This window comes from Oncorhynchus kisutch, linkage group LG26 (assembly GCF_002021735.2).
Source record: "Oncorhynchus kisutch isolate 150728-3 linkage group LG26, Okis_V2, whole genome shotgun sequence".
Lineage (NCBI taxonomy): Eukaryota > Metazoa > Chordata > Actinopteri > Salmoniformes > Salmonidae > Oncorhynchus > Oncorhynchus kisutch.
In genome coordinates, this window is record NC_034199.2 from 28,286,893 (window position 1) to 28,301,645 (window position 14,753).

Consider the following 14,753-nt stretch of genomic DNA (forward strand, 5'->3'; position numbering starts at 1 on the left):
GTTATCCCTGCTATACAGATATAGACGTACGGAAAGAGGCTAGTTCATTTGTTTTCTTAGAAAGATAAGCATTGTATTGTTAGATTATAGGAGTAACTCTGGTAGGCCTAAGACATTCTTCCACATGTCAAGTTCAACTGTCGGAGTCAATTTGAGAGCCTTTACACACTGCCTTCATACCATAGGCTAATAGCCACACCACACAAACCTTCACTAAAGAATCTTAACTTTATTAGGGTAGTATCAAAAGTAACTCAAGCCATTGTTGATAGAGAAAATACGAGCATTCTATTGCGGCAAACGTTACAATTGGAACTTAATTTGGCCCCAAAAAATGGCTGAACAGAATTAAACAAATCAAATTGTATTTGTCACATACGTCGAATACAATAGGTGTAGTAGACCTTACAGTGAAATGCTTACTTACGAGCCCTTAACCAACAATGCTTTAACAAAAAAAGTGTTAAATAGAAAATAAAAGTAACAAATAATTCAACAGCAGCAGTAAAATAACAAGCAGTACTATATACAGGGGGTATCGGTACAGAGTCAATGGGCACCGGTTAGTCGAGGTAATATGTACAAGTAGGTCAGGTTAAAGTGACTATGCATAGATAATAAACAGAGAGTAGCAGCAGCGTAAAAGAGGGGTCTGGGTAGCCCTTTGATTACCTGTTCCAGGAGTATTATGGCTTGGGAGTAGAAGCTTTTTGGACCTAGACTTGGCCCTCTGGGACCACTTGCCGTGCGGTAGCAGAGAACAGAGAACTTGCAAACTGGTTTAAACCTTCACAATAGTTTTGTATAGGCTATATTGCAGCAATATCCAAGAAAGGCTAGTGCCTACCATATCCAACAAATGACAGCAATATACTAATGATGTTTATTTTACAACAGGCCTACTTATAATCTTAAACTAAATATGGAGCACACAATTAAAACGACTGATCAAGCTATATTTAGCCAACAAAACTGTCTCATCAGAATGAAGCAAAACACTCTTTGCATTAAAAAAAACTTTTGGATGAATAATTAGGCCTACAATAACTGATATACAATAATAATGATAAAACAAATTATTATATTATATATATTTCCAAAATTGCATCCCACCTGAATAGATAGCTGCACAGTGGTCTACTTTGGCCGCGCCAACATTCTTCTTATCTTTGTCCACTAACAGAAGTAATACTTTTCCATATGGAGGAAATTCTACTTGTTGCAGGGCTCCAGATGAAAATGTTCCCCTGGTGCCACTCACACATCTCAAAGCCATATCAAATATATTTGTAAAATAGTTGCTATTGTGCTCATAATTGATATTTGAGAAATAAAAAAATCTACACACAGAAAGCTGAGAACGTCCTCTCTCCGTCTGTGACAACAGGATAGCTGTGTTTTCCTAGCAATTGGATTTTAAAATGTTATACAATCACTTTTCTGTTCTCACACTTTTCTTTCTCCCGGAGAGTGTTTTTCACCCGGGAAAGGAGAGAGTAGTGTAGCTCACTGGACGCAGCAGCAGGCCCCAGCAAAACAGGTACATGATGATAATGTACTTTACTGTTTACTGTCCAAATCATAGTTTTAGCCTCCTAAAAAACAAGACGTTTTAATGAGGTGAATTAATGTGCACCGATGCAACAAATACATAGTTTATTCCCACAGCCAGGTGTCAAAGGGTCACAAAATGTGACTAAATGGTTGCAGTCTGGAGCCCTGCCTTGTAGGCTTTTCACTATAGGCAAAGTCTCTAACTTTAATTTACTTAAATGAAAAAGGCCTCCATCTTCGCAATCAACAAGCCTAGGCCAAGGCTTGGCTCTCGCTTTTGCTTTCTCTCCTCAGCAACAGGGCAGCCCCTGTGTCCGACTATCATTTTATTTATCCACTTTTCATTTATTTTATCAGCCAAAAGCCAGCAATTACTGGTTAACTGTGCCCTAGTGACTTTCCATAGCCCCCCTACACACACATCGAGGCGTGCTCTGTCCATTGTGCTGACAGCGAAGCACAATGAGGGGGGCAGAAGTTTCAACTGAGGGGCTAAGCCCCCTTTTGCCTCATCGTGGAGCCGGGTACTACCCAGACAACGGGAAATAAAAGGAGCTAGATTGAAGAGAACATTCCCCCCCGACTGGGTACAGTGTTGAGAGACAGAGCCGAGGTGTCAGGGTGGAGTGTGGAGGGCCACACAGGACTTCTTAGAGCAAAGCTCTGTGTGTGGAGGGCTGCGCTATGAAAGACAGGGGCCCCATAGAGGGCTGTGAGGGGCCACTGGGGGCCCGCTGCTTTCTCCATCTCAGCTTTGGGGTCACTGAGAGATGGCAGGGGTACCAGCCAGAGGACAGACGCCTTAGGAGACTCACTCACATACACCACCACCACAGGGCTCCGCGTCATTCGGCCCTGTCACTCTATTCCCCATCCACATGTCAGCACTCACACACACAGACACACACACACAGACTCTACACACAGACACTGGTGTCTCCGTAGAGAGCTGTTTTCTAAGACCACCCCAGGGTGTCTATCTCTGGCCTTACAGAGACGAACTATCTCAAGCTCCTTTAGTTTCTCTAAGCTAGAGTGAGGGAGTTTATGTAAGAGTCTTTGAAAAGATACCTTTGGGGGATGAGGCGGGTTTGTAACGGAGACTGCTGATACCAGAGTCTACTGATAAGGTTACACCTACACCTAGATATACACTGAGTGTACAAAACATTAAGAACCCCTTTCTAAATATTGAGTTGCACCGGGATGCTGGCCCATGTTGACTCCAATACTTCCCACAGTTGTGTCAAGTTGGCTGGATATCCTTTGGGTGGTGGACCATTCTTGATACACACCAGCAGCATTGCAGTTCTTGACACACTCAAACCCTGTGCTCCTGGCACCTACTATCACACCCCGTTCAATGACACTTCCATCCGTTGTCTTTCCCATTCACCCTCTGAATGGCGCACACACACACCTTCCATGTCTGAATTGTCTCAAGGCTTAAAAATCCTTCTTTATCCTGTCTACTCCCCTTCATCTACACTGATTGAAGTGGATTTAACAAGTGACATCAATAAGGGATCATAGCTTTCACCTGGATTCACCTGATCAGTCGGTCATGGAAAGAGCGTGCGTTCTTAATGTTTTGTGCACTCAGTGTACCGTATATACCTGTTCAAGGTGTTGTAACGATCACTATACAGCTGGTGAGGATGTAAAACATGTTCATACGTGACTCTGCATCTGTGGTGGTGTAGGAAAACTACACTGCATAATCAATAATCATCTGTGGTGGTGTAGGAAAACTACACTGCATAATCAATAATCATCTGTGGTGGTGTAGGAAAACTACACTGCATAATCAATAATCATCTGTGGTGGTGTAGGAAAACTACACTGCATAATCAATGTGTGTCACCACTTTTAGGCTTTCTGACTGTATCTCTTTATTTAATTTCCTAAAGTAAGAAGTGGACGAAAATGTCAGTCTTTTTATATCACTGATGTAATTTTTAGTTTGTTTGATATTTGATATTTTGACGTCTGTATGTAGGATTTGGCTGAAGCAAACCCACAGAGTTGTAAATGGCTGTGTTAGGATCCTATTTAGAATTCACCACAGCACAATACCACATGATGCATATTAGGCAATATAATACTAATCTAAATCAATTTGTTTTAATTACGTTATGATTACTGTGACACCTTGAGGAAGAAATGTATTAAAACGTGTCCTCTTTTTGATTGAATTAAAACATGTCATTAAAAAGGATAATGAGTCTTTGAAACTAAACATTAGGATTTGATTACTGTTCTCCTGTTGAGAGGTAGTGTTTAGATAAGTACAATACAGCTTATTATCGCTGAAATAATTGGCCTAAATTAGTGTCCTCTTTCCCCAACTCTCCATAGTCTGTTTGCTAATAAAGAGCTTCTGTTCTTCCCACTTATTAATTAGACTAGATACGGGGGGGGGGGGGGAGAGAGAGAAGGGAGATGGGTTGACAGAGTGAGTTGAGGAGAGAAGAAGGGGTTGTTTTTCTTCTCTACACTTGGTGCTGCTGTGTTTTTACTGTATTAGACAACAGACACCATATAAAGCCTTTGTTGGTTTAGGAGACAGGGTTGGGAGTGACACTAGACCATCTATTCCATGCAAGTACTACTTATTTTTATACAACACTATTGAGTGAGATGATCTGCCCAAGGACAAAGAGTATGCGGAGGTCAAAGTGCATACAGAGGTCAGAGTCACATCAGCCACATAACTAGACTGACGGGCAAGTGTTGTGCTGTTGTTGAGCTGATTTAAAACCATTTTCCTCAGCAGGTAATTTGATTCTGGGAGCTTGGTGATAGGTGGTCCAGGGTCGCTACAGCTGTCACACACACACACGCACTCCCTGTTTGTGCGTGTCAGTGTAATAGAGGGTAGAGCCAGAGGGTTGGGGCTAAACAGCTCCATTAGATTTCAATTCTAACAACACAGAGGCAGGTGACCTGTGACCTCATGAAGCACTTACAGAGCTTTCACCTTTGTCATATGACCTGGGAGTCACAGAGCTGGGGTACAGGTGGTTAGAGACAGTTATTATCGGTTTAGGAACGTTCCTGTTCCTTTTACTTTCTAACGTTGGACAGCTTTCCACACTATATATACAGTGGGGAGAAGTATTTGATACACTGCCGATTTTGCAGGTTTTCCTACTTACAAAGCATGTAGAGGTCTGTCATTTTTATCATAGGTACACTTCAACTGTGAGAGACGGAATCTAAAACAAAAATCCAGAAAATCACATTGTATGATTTTTATTTGCATTTTATTGCATGACATAAGTATTTGATACATCAGAAAAGCAGAACTTAATATTTGATACAGAAACCTTTGTTTGCAATTACAGAGATCATACGTTTCCTGTAGTTCTTGACCAGGTTTGCACACACTGCAGCAGGGATTTTGGCCCACTCCTCCATATAGACCTTCTCCAGATCCTTAGCAGCTCACTAACAGTACCTTTTTTCCTGTCCTCCTCTTGTTCCTCTCCTCTCCTCTCCAGTGGGATGCTATAACAGAGATGGATGAACACAACCGTCCCATCCATACCTTCCAGGTGTGTCACGTGATGGAACCCAACCAGAACAACTGGCTACGCTCCAACTGGATCTTCCGCCAGGCCGCACAGAAGGTGGGTTGGGGTTTGATAGATGGCTCAGTAGGTTGGAGAATGGTGCTGGTAACACCTGGTTTGTGGGTTTAATTCCCACAAGGGACACATATACTAACCAATTGTATTTCCTGTAAGTGGCTTTGAATAATACATCAGCTACTGTACTTGACTGTTTATTATTTATCCAAGGTGTATGTGGAGCTGCGGTTCACTCTGAGAGACTGTAACTCCATCCCCTGGGTGTCTGGGACCTGCAAGGAGACCTTCAACCTTTTCTACTATGAGACAGATGAGTCCCACGGGGTCAAGTTCAAACCCTCCCAGTACACCAAGATCGACACCATCGCTGCAGACGAGAGCTTCACTCAGATGGATCTGGGAGACCGCATTCTGAAGCTCAACACAGAGGTCCACTTCATTTCATTCAATTTCAATAATATGTGATTTATTTCTAGTCTGTTTCTGCTCCCTTGCCAACTCCTATTGTTTGGCATGACAATTTCCTACAAGGGGAAATTGTGCAGGCACTGCATACTAGGGTTTAATTCAATTTACTTTCCTAATCCCCAATGGGCAATCATTGTTCATGTGAATTTTTTCTATAGGTGCGGGAAGTGGGTCCTATCTCCAGGAAGGGTTTGTACCTGGCGTTCCAGGATATTGGGGCGTGCATCGCCCTGGTCTCAGTCAGGGTGTACTACAAGAAGTGTCCCTTCACCCTGAGGAACCTGGCCTCCTTCCCTGACACCGTGCCCCGGGTCGACTCCTCCTCCCTGGTGGAGGTCAGGGGGGCGTGTGTGGAGCATGCCGAGGAGAGGGACACGCCCAAACTGTACTGCGGCGCTGATGGTGATTGGCTGGTGCCTCTGGGGAAGTGTGTCTGTAGCGTGGGCTACGAGGAGATGGACGGGGCGTGTTTCGGTGAGTGACATGATTTGATCTGTCCACCTTTCTTTTTCTCTCCCTCTCTTGATCTCAATTCAATTTCAATTCAATTTAAGGGCTTTATTGGCATGGGAAACACATGTTAACATTGCCAAAGCAAGTGAAATAGATAATAAAGTTAAATAAACAATACAAATTAACAGTAAACATTACATTCACAAAAGTTCCAAAAGAATAAAGACATTTCATATTATGTCTATATACAGTGTTGTAATGATGTGCAAATGGTTAAAGGACATAAGGGAAAATAAATCAACATAAATATGGGTTGTATTTACAATAGTGTTAGTTTTTCATTGGTTGACCTTTTCTTGTGGCAACAGGTCACACATTTTGATGCTGTGATTGCACACTGTGGTATTTCATCCAATAGATACGGGGGTTTTTCAAATTGGATTTGTTTTCAAGTTCTTTGAGGTTCTGTGTTATTTGAAGGAAATATGTGTCTCTAATATGGTCATGCATTTGGCAAGAGGTTAGGAAGTGCAGCTCAGTTTCCACCTCATTTTGTGGGCAGTGTGCACATAGCCTGTCTTCTCTCGAGAGACAGGTTTGCCTTCGGCGGCCTTTCTCAATAGCAAGGCTATGCTCACTGAGTCTGTACATGCTCAAAGATTTCCTTAATTGTGAGTCAGCCACAGTGGTCAGGTATTCTGCCACTGTGTACTCTTTGTTTAGGGCCAAATAGCATTCTAGTTTGCTCAGTTTTGTTGTAAATTCTTTCCAATGTGTCAAGTAATTCTCTTTTTGTTTTCTCATGATTTGGTTGGGTCTAATTGTGTTGCTGTCCTGGGGCTCTGTGGGGTGTTTTGTGTTTGTGAACAGAGCCCCAGGACCAGCTTGCTTAAGGGACTCTTCTCCAGGTTCATCTCTCTGTAGGTGATGGCTTTGTTATGAAAGGTTTGGGAATCGCTTCCTTTTAGATGGTTGTAGAATTTAACGTCTCTTTTCTGGATTTTGATAATTAGCGGGTATCGGCCTAATTCTGCATTATTTGGTGTTCTACGTTGTACACGGAGGATATTTTTAGCATTCTTCTGCAAGCATAGTCTCAATTTGGTGTTTGTCCCATTTTGTGAGTTCTTGGTTGGTGAGCGGACCCCAAACCTCACAACCATAAAGGGCAATGGGTTGTATAACTGATTTAAGTATTTTTTATGTTCCTTCAGATGGCATAGAAGGACCTTCTTGCCTTGTCTCTCAGATTGTTCACAGCTTTGTGGAAGTTACCTGTGGCGCTGATGTTTAGGCTGAGGTATGTATAGTTACCTGTGGCGCTGATGTTTAGGCTGAGGTATGTATAGTTACCTGTGGCGCTGATGTTTAGGCCGAGGTATGTATAGTTACCTGTGGCGCTGATGTTTAGGCCGAGGTATGTATTGTTTTTTTGTGTGCTCTAGGTCAACGGGATCTAGATTGAATTTGTATTTGTGGTCCTGGCAACTGGACCTTGTCTTACTGATATTTACTGTCAGGGCCCAGGTCTGACAGAATCTGTGTAGCAGATCTAGGTGCTCTCTGTGTGGCTTCCTCTCCGTCTCTGTCCATCCCTCCCTCTCATGATCTATTTCCCCATCTCAGTAGCCCCCCACTCTCTCTCTCTCTCTCTCTTTGTTTACCTCTTTCCAACCCCCTCATTCCATCTATTTACAGTACTGCATACTGTGTCGTATTTAATCTGAGTCATTTCTGAAGCTGTATGATATGAATACAGCTTAGCGAATGATTTATGTTGATCTCTGATTCATAGCTTTAGGTTGTTATGCTTGTGAACAAGAGGTTGGACACAGTACCGGTGTCTGTAGGCTCTTCATCAGACGTGCTGACCTGCAGGGGGATTATATATGGCCTAGATTAATGTCCAGATTTTCATATCCTCATATCGTCCTTCGATCATACCGAGATATACGGTATTGCCGGCTTAGTACACAAGGGGGCACCAAATAAAAAACATAAAGAAGCCCATTGGGTATCTATTCGTCACGTTCGTCGTAGTGAGAAGACCAAGGTGCAGCGTGAATTGAATACATGTTATATTTTAATGAGGACGGACACTAAACAAACTACAAAAACAACTAAATGAACGTGACGCTATACTACAAACGTGCAGACACAGGCAACTAGACATGGACAATAACCCACGAAATACCCAAAGAAGATGGCTGCCTAAATATGGTTCCCAATCAGAGACAACGGTAAACAGCTGCCTCTAAGTGAGAACCAATCTAGGCAACCATAGACATACATAAACACCTAAATGGTAAACAACCCCATAAACATACAAAACCCCTAGACAGTACTAAAACACATACATCACCCATGTCACACCCTGACCTAACCAAAATATATAAAGAAAACAAAGAATACTCAGGTCAGGGTGTGACACTATTACTAGAATGCAAACAAAATTAGCACAAATAATAGAGATTTTCCATGGAGGCTGCTAGATAAAAATGTGGCCCGTTTCAAGAAACTAGGCGTATGTCGCATGTCATGACTTCATGTGAAATAAATGCTTGAACCCCCCTAGCAAAGCGGAGGGGTCACTATTGTCTTGACATGTACACATGTTCATGAAAAACAATAGATAGCCGTAATCACCCCCAGACAATCATCTGGCGAAGTGGAGTCTTTTTTGTTTAGACATGTAGCTTGCTAGCTAGCTAAACGATTAACCATAATCCCAACCCATAGCTACAGTACAAACGGATTGCCATAGCTAGCCGCCATTCATGAAATGCTGTAGTATGAATCTGCAGGTAGCTAATGCTAACCAACTATTGTAGGTTCAAGTTTAGATAGCTAGCTAACATTAGGCTGTAACTAGCAATACAAATGAGTTTCTGTGAAATATGTATTACGACATATATCGTAACGTTAGCTAGCGAGCCAGAAAGCTAACATCCACTAGCTTACACTACAGTTTAACTTGCAATGAAACCAACTTTCTTGCAAAATTAGACACAAAATATCTGAAATGTAGCTGGAACCGTTGTATCAAGTCACTCCGGTTCACACTGACGTGTGCAGAAAGTAGTCCATCACAACTTTTTCCCACTGATCTTTGTCGACAGCGCCTGATAAATTCAGGGCAGCATTGTTGTTGAGAGCAGTAGCAGCACTTTTGCAGTTCTCCATGGCTAATGTTCTACTGTATCTTTCAAATAAGTGGCAGTAGCAAGGATTATCTACACATACTGAGCAGCTCATTTTATAGACAGAAGCATGCTACATGGCAGACCAATCCAAACTCATCTCACAGCATGTCCAGCCCAACCATTATCTTAGCCAATCCTGGGCAATCCAGCCCATCTCGCTCCTCTCCCTCTCTCCATCTCTCTCCTCCCCCTACTCTCTCCCTCTCTCCATCTCTCTCCTCCCCAACTCTCTCCCTCTCTCTCCTCCCCCCACTCTCTCCCTCACCTTCTCTCTCCCCTCCCCACTCTCTCTCTCCCTTAAACTCCCTCCTCATCTCATCTATGTCTGTCTGTCTCTGTCTCTCTCTGTATCTCTCCATCCCTCGCTTTTATTTGTTATCCTGCGGTATCGGTGTGGTGCAGATAGGCAGAGCCACAAGCAGCTCTACAAAGCCAGATGTGTCATCCTCTATCCTTAATTATCCTGCCATCCCTCCTTCTCTCTCCTGTCACCTCTCCTCCTCCTTCCATCTCTCCTCCTTTGTACCATCCCTCCCACTCTGCCATTCAGATGAGAAGTAATGTGAGGGGCTCTGGCTGTGTGAATCTGATTTGCAGTGGGTTGGTACAGCCTGAACTGTGGAACAGTAGGGGAGAGATGCTGTGTGGAACAGTAGGGGAGATATTCTGTAAAACAATTAAAATAAACATTGACTGCTATCGTGCTCTTTTTCTCTTTGCAGATGAGGGCATGAGGTATTAGTGTACGGTACACTTGGTGCTAGACTATGTTAGGGTAATGTGAGAGTGAAAGCTAGGGGTGTTGTCATCTCTCCGGATGTTTTAGGGGTCTGTCTGTAGTCTCAGCCTGCTTCCAGTGGCCATGTTGAGAGGATGTAATACAACTGACTGGGGAGGGAGACCTGTCTGTCTGTCTGTCTGTCTGTCTGTCTGTCTGTCTGTCTGTCTGTCTGTCTGTCTGTCTGTCTGTCTGTCTGTCTGTCTGTCTGTCTGTCTGTCTGTCTGGTCTGTCTGTCTGTCTGTCTGTCTGTCTGTCTGTCTGTCTGTCTGTCTGTCTGTCTGTCTGTCTGTCTGTCTGTCTGTCTGTCTGTCTGTCTGTCTGTCTGTCTGTCTGTCTGTCTGTCTGTCTGTCTGTCTGTCTGTCTGTCTGTCTGTCTGTCTGTCTGTCTGTCTGTCTGTCCGTCCGTCCGTCCGTCCGTCCGTCCGTCCGTCCGTCCGTCCGTCCGTCCGTCCGTCCGTCCGTCCGTCCGTCCGTCCGTCCGTCCGTCCGTCCGTCCGTCCGTCCGTCCGTCCGTCCGTCCGTCCGTCCGTCCGTCCGTCCGTCCGTCCGTCCGTCCGTCCGTCCGTCCGTCCGTCCGTCCGTCCGTCCGTCCGTCCGTCCGTCCGTCCGTCCGTCCGTCCGTCCGTCCGTCCGTCCGTCCGTCCGTCCGTCCGTCCGTCCGTCCGTCCGTCCGTCCGTCCGTCCGTCCGTCCGTCCGTCCCTCCCTCCCTCCCTCCCTCCCTCCCTCCCTCCCTCCCTCCCTCCCTCCCTCCCTCCCTCCCTCCCTCCCTCCCTCCGTCCGTCCGTCCGTCCGTCCGTCCGTCCTCTGAAGCTGCTTTAAAGCCTGCCTGGCATCCAACCCACTGCTTTGTGTGTGTAGGTACTGTAAATGAGGGCAGTATAGTCAGGGGTCTCCGGCTGTGATCTGAGGCAAGGGCCAGGACACCTTGCTGTCAGGGATTACCTCTGCTGAGGCTGGCCAGACAGGGGTTTGATCCCTGGACTGTCTGTCTATCGGTCTGTCTGATGGTGGCTCTGGGTTGTCACTCCTTGGCTCCACTCTATGAGACATGGGGTGACACTAACAGAACTGGTTCAGGGCTATGCAACTGCATTTTATGTTTCTATCCATCTCAGAAGAGGATCTGCTTTAAGTTTTACACAAATTGCTGTATTTACACATTTCAAATAAAGGCATTGTATATACACACAACACTCCCCCTGTCTGCCCCTAACTCTGATGGGAAGGCCAGCTACAGCACCCCCCTGGTGTGGGAGAGGAAAGGGCACTGCCCCGTGGCCAGACTCTGGACCTGTCAGTAGGGGGAGGTTGGGTCAGAGACTGGGGGTAGGGGGAGGTTGGGTCAGAGACCAAGGGTAGGGGGATGTTGGGTCAGAGACCGGGGGTAGGGGAGGTTGGGTCAGAGACCAAGGGTAGGGGGAGGTTGGGTCAGAGACCGGGGGTAGGGGGAGGTTGGGTCAGAGACCGGGGGAGAGAGTGGGGGTAAGGTCAAAGCCATCTGGGACTAAAGATGTAGCCTCTTCTCTCGATCTCCAGTGTTCCCTCAGTCTCTCACCCACTCATTGTTCAGAGATGTCCTCTTCCCATGCAGCTTTGGGTTGTCATCAGTAGTAGTTGATGATGATTCATCTGTGGTGCAGATCTGAGAGGTTCACAGCTGCATGTACAGCTGCTCAGCAATCAGCCAGATAACATTTCACTACAGCTGTGATCAGAACTGAATTTCTAGTGTATTTCTTTCTTCTTCTAACTTTCCCCAATTCTTTACAGTCTATTGTAGCTTGGCACACCAGAATCGTTAAGATCTATTTTTAAGATCTGAGAGCAGGGATACTTGTAGATGCTGATAATGCAGCAGAGTACCTTTGCTGTCTCTGCTGTCATGTACGGTGTACCCTTAAAACTGTGTCTGTCTGGGTTCCCGCCGACACTCTGCCCGACTGTCTGGCTTCCCGCCGCATTTCAGGGAGCCCTGCTTGTCTGAAGAATTACTGAGCTCCCAGTTGACTGCTATCCTTACTCGACCCACAACTATGAGTTTACTGAGAGGAAAACAGAGAGAGATACACAACTCTGAGACATTCTGTCTCTGGTCTAAACTCTGATCATCCATTACACTAAGGTAAAGGAGATTCACCACATGTGTATGCTAATGTTTGAGGACATTACCTGAATTTAAACAACCTCAAACATGAATCTATCTCTCTGTTGTGTTCCAACTAGAATGCCTATTCTCCCTCTCTCTCTCTCCATCCATCCCTCCCTCCCTCTCCATCCCTCCCTCCCTCTCCATCCCTCCCTCCCTCTTTCCCTCTTACTTTAGTAGATTTAACAGTTGTGTTAGTCTTTGCCCTGTGGGCAAGGCGATGTGTAGCCATTATAAAGCCATGTCAGCCCTAAACTAGGGCCTGCTCATTGTTCCAGCAGTCACACAGTAGTTATTTAACCTCCACGCTGCCTGGCCTGCCGCAGGGATTCCAGGGTGTCAGGAGGACCAAACGCTAATACATCAGTCCCACATCACCTCGACTCAACACACTCTTATGTACTATATAGTGCATTCGGAAAGTATTTTCCGCATTTTGTTACAGTACAGCCTTATTTCCTCATCAATCTACACACAATACCCCATGATGACAAAGCAAAAACATGGTTGTTTTTTTATTTTGCCCCCCCAAAAAAGAAGACATTTACATAAGTATTCAGACCCTTTACTCAGTACTTTATTGAAGCGGCTTTGGCAGTGTTTACAGCCTCGAGTCTTCTTGGGTATGACTCTACAAGCTTCGCACACCTGTATTTGGGAAGTTTCACTCCCATTCTTCTCTGCAGATCCTCTCAAGCTCTGTCAGGTTGGATGGGGAGTGTCGCTGCACAACTATTTTCAGGTCTCTCCAGAAATGTTTGATCAGGCTCTAGCTGGGCCACTCAAGGACATTCATAGACTTGTCCCAAAGCCACTCCTGCGTTATCTTGGCTTCGGCTCATTGTCCTGTTGGAAGGTGAACCTTCGCACCAGTCTACGGTCCCCCTGTGCTCTTGAGCAGGTTTTCATCAAGAATTTCTCTGCACTTTGCTCCTTTAATCTTTGCCTCGATCCTAACTAGTCTCCCAGTCTCTGCCGCAGAAAAAAATCCTCACAGCATGATGATGCCCCCACCATGCTTCACCGTAGGGATGGTGCGAGGTTTCCCCCTGATGTGACGCTTATCATTCAGGCCAAAGTGTTCAATCTTGGTTTCATCAGACCAGAGAATCTTGTTTCTCATGGTCTGAGAGTCTTTAGGTGCCTTTTGGCAAACTCCAAGCGCAGAGTCTTGGTGTTTCCAAACTTCTTCGATTTAAGAAAGATGAAGGCCATTGTGTTCTTGGGGAACTTCAATGCTGCAGACATTTTTTGGTACCCTTCCCCAGATCTGTGCCTCGACACAATCCTGTCTCTGAGCTCTACGGACAATTCCTTCGATCTCATGGCTTGGTTTTTGCTCTGACATGCACTGTCAACTGTGTGACCTTATATAGACCGGTGTGTGCCTTTCTAAATCATGTCCAATCAGTTTAATTTACCACAGGTGGACTCCAAGTTGCAAGGATGATCAATGGAAACCATTTTTTGTGCCATGTCAAAGGGTCTGAATACTTTTATAAATAACGTATCTGTTTTTTATTTTTTATACATTTGCAAAAAATATATAAACCAGTTTTTTTCTTTGTAATAATGGAGTGTTGTGTATAGAATGATGTGGAACATTTTTTTATTCAATCCATTTTAGAATAAGGCTGTAACGTAACAACATGTGGAAAATGGAAGGGGTCTGAATACTTTCCAAATGGACTGGAGATAGAGGCCTTCTGACACCAGATTTTGAGCATAGTCACAGATCATTATAAGAGAGCTATCTATAGGGTCAGTAAAAATGTATCTGCTTAAACTCCCCCAATCTTAACCCCACAAAACTGACTGAAGGTCAGTGTCAAGGGGCAACTTCCTCCTCCGGGTCCACCACAGGACCACAATCCTGTTAGTGTAGGCAGCGACAGAAGCAAAGGAATAACAGCTACAAAGTAATGTTCTGACAGCTCACACATTGCCCTGCAACACTAACTTAAGCCATGCCGGTTCCCTTCCTCTCTCTCTCTGTAAGCCTCTATGGGAAAATGATTACTGTGCATTGCCGTGACATTTCATTTCCCATCTGAATATGTGAGGTTTTCAGCTTCCATTATACTGGGATCTTGTAGTTTTTCACCACAATTATCAACACAATGCTTAACCTTACTGGTTGTAGACTTCAGCCGAGGCTCCTTTCCAGAGAAAATATTTCCTGAGCTGCACCGCTGCAGTATAGAGACATAATTTATAACAGATCTGTCTCTGTCTCTGCAACACATTGATCCAGCTGAGGTATAAATCACAACAACACTGCTCAGATGGAGTTAGTGTCGGAGATGTTGTTTTTTCCGCACACAACTTTCAACAAGTTTAGTAGAGAAAAGTTCAGGATGTCAACATAGCCTTCACATGTTGGAAGTGTGACTGCAAAGTATTTTATCAGTCAGTTTTATCTGTGTTAGACTCTACTTTCCTCTGTTGTCAGTGCTGGGGCTGTGTGTGACCTGCCAGGTTGTGTGTGTGTGTGTGTGTGGTGGATCAGTAGGCCTCCACTCCTATTAGCTCTTCAGCCTTACAGAGACTGAGT

At 44.8% G+C, this 14,753-nt stretch overlaps 1 protein-coding gene across 2 annotated transcripts in view; it reads left to right on the forward strand.

The window, feature by feature from the left end:
• Positions 1-14,753, forward strand: part of LOC109877800 (ephrin type-A receptor 6-like) — a 204,830-nt gene that overhangs the window by 64,856 nt on the left and 125,221 nt on the right. For both annotated transcript variants that reach the window (XM_031805585.1, XM_031805584.1), the window contains exons 3-5: positions 5,058-5,186; positions 5,358-5,576; positions 5,774-6,089. In XM_031805585.1, coding sequence (XP_031661445.1) covers positions 5,058-5,186; positions 5,358-5,576; positions 5,774-6,089 — 664 coding nt within the window. The remainder of the gene's footprint in view (positions 1-5,057; positions 5,187-5,357; positions 5,577-5,773; positions 6,090-14,753) is intronic.